Source organism: Sinocyclocheilus rhinocerous, unplaced genomic scaffold (assembly GCF_001515625.1).
Source record: "Sinocyclocheilus rhinocerous isolate Xijiao unplaced genomic scaffold, SAMN03320098_v1.1 scaffold1112, whole genome shotgun sequence".
In the NCBI taxonomy this organism is placed as follows: domain Eukaryota; kingdom Metazoa; phylum Chordata; class Actinopteri; order Cypriniformes; family Cyprinidae; genus Sinocyclocheilus; species Sinocyclocheilus rhinocerous.
Genome location: NW_015657961.1, coordinates 1,642,302 through 1,643,629, shown reverse-complemented (window position 1 = coordinate 1,643,629; position 1,328 = coordinate 1,642,302). Strand labels below are relative to the sequence as shown.

Below are 1,328 nucleotides of genomic sequence, written 5' to 3'. Positions count from 1 at the left end.
AACATTTCCGTCTCACGCTTGAGGTATTCGGCCAATCACAACGCACTGGCTAGCTGGCCAATCAGAGCACACCTCGCTTTTTTAGAACGATGAGCTTTGTAAAAATCGACGCATTTCAGAAAGGCGGGGCATAGAGGAGCAACAATAATGTACATTATGTGGAAAATAATGTGTTTTTTTTTTACCTTAAACCGCATAAACACATTGCATTACACCAAATACACAAAATAATGTTCTTTTTAGCAACGTCATATGACCCCTTTAAAATGAGTAATATAACGCATTCTCATCTATCTGTGAAATAATGGCAAAGAGACAAGTGTAATGCTTCATACTTAGATACGTTGCCCACAACAATGGTTTTCTTCATGTAGAGTCGAGAAGCCTCCTCTCCTGTAGTGTGGTAAGTAACGTGCTGCTCTAAGGATGATGGTATGCCAAATGTGTCCTACACATGGGAATGTAATAAAAAAAACTGTTACTATCAAGTAACGTAGGCATACAGTAGCAGTTCCGTAGCATTTTGAAGCCATGCAATCCTTCAGGATTTTCTGAAGGGGTTTTACATTAGCAATGTTCAATTTATGGGTAAAATAAGATCTGGGGTTAAAATTACTTGAATAGACTTTTAGGGTTGGGCGATGTCTACAAAATTGGCATCGGGACAATGTCTACAGTGAAACATCGCGATGGACAATGACATCGGAAGGGGGCGGGGGCGAAAAATTTCACTTACCACATAAACAGAGTAAGGAGAGATGACTGAGGACGATGACGAATGATTTGCAGATCCTCAGTACCCCCGACAAACATATAAAATGTGTGGCAAGTACTGCCGCTCCATAGTATAAACAGAGTATGTGCGATCGCGGATCTCGAAAGTGAAAGTGAAACTAAAAGCGCCAGATTGAACGACACTTTCAATGCCAGGTATAATAGCGGCTACCTGATGCCGAAATATGTAGTATAATTACCCAATTATATAACTGCGAGGAGCGAGGGGAATGGGGAATGGGGGGGGGATCACGATGCCGGCTCAACATCGTGATGTCTATCGGTCATCGGTGATGGACGATGGCATCGTCTATCGGCCCAACCCTATAGACTTTCATGTTTTGTTCTACAACATAAATGAACAAACATGAATTAAATAAATAAAAGCAACTTGTGTAGCAATTTTTAAACATGACTTCAACTTAAATGCATGTATATTCTGTTTTCACAGTACCTCAAACTGCTTTATCCAATTTGATTCTTCATTACGCTTTTAAAGGGATAGTTTACCCAAAAATGAAAATTACCCCATGATTTACTCACCTTCAAGCCAT

General features: G+C 40.1%; 1 protein-coding gene across 6 annotated transcripts in view; it reads right to left on the bottom strand.

The window, feature by feature from the left end:
* The window catches only part of LOC107721785 (YEATS domain-containing protein 2-like), a 47,715-nt gene that overhangs the window by 41,757 nt on the left and 4,630 nt on the right, over positions 1 to 1,328 (bottom strand). For all 6 annotated transcript variants that reach the window (XM_016529946.1, XM_016529950.1, XM_016529949.1 and 3 more), the window contains one exon: positions 336 to 448. In XM_016529946.1, coding sequence (XP_016385432.1) covers positions 336 to 448 — 113 coding nt within the window. The remainder of the gene's footprint in view (positions 1 to 335; positions 449 to 1,328) is intronic.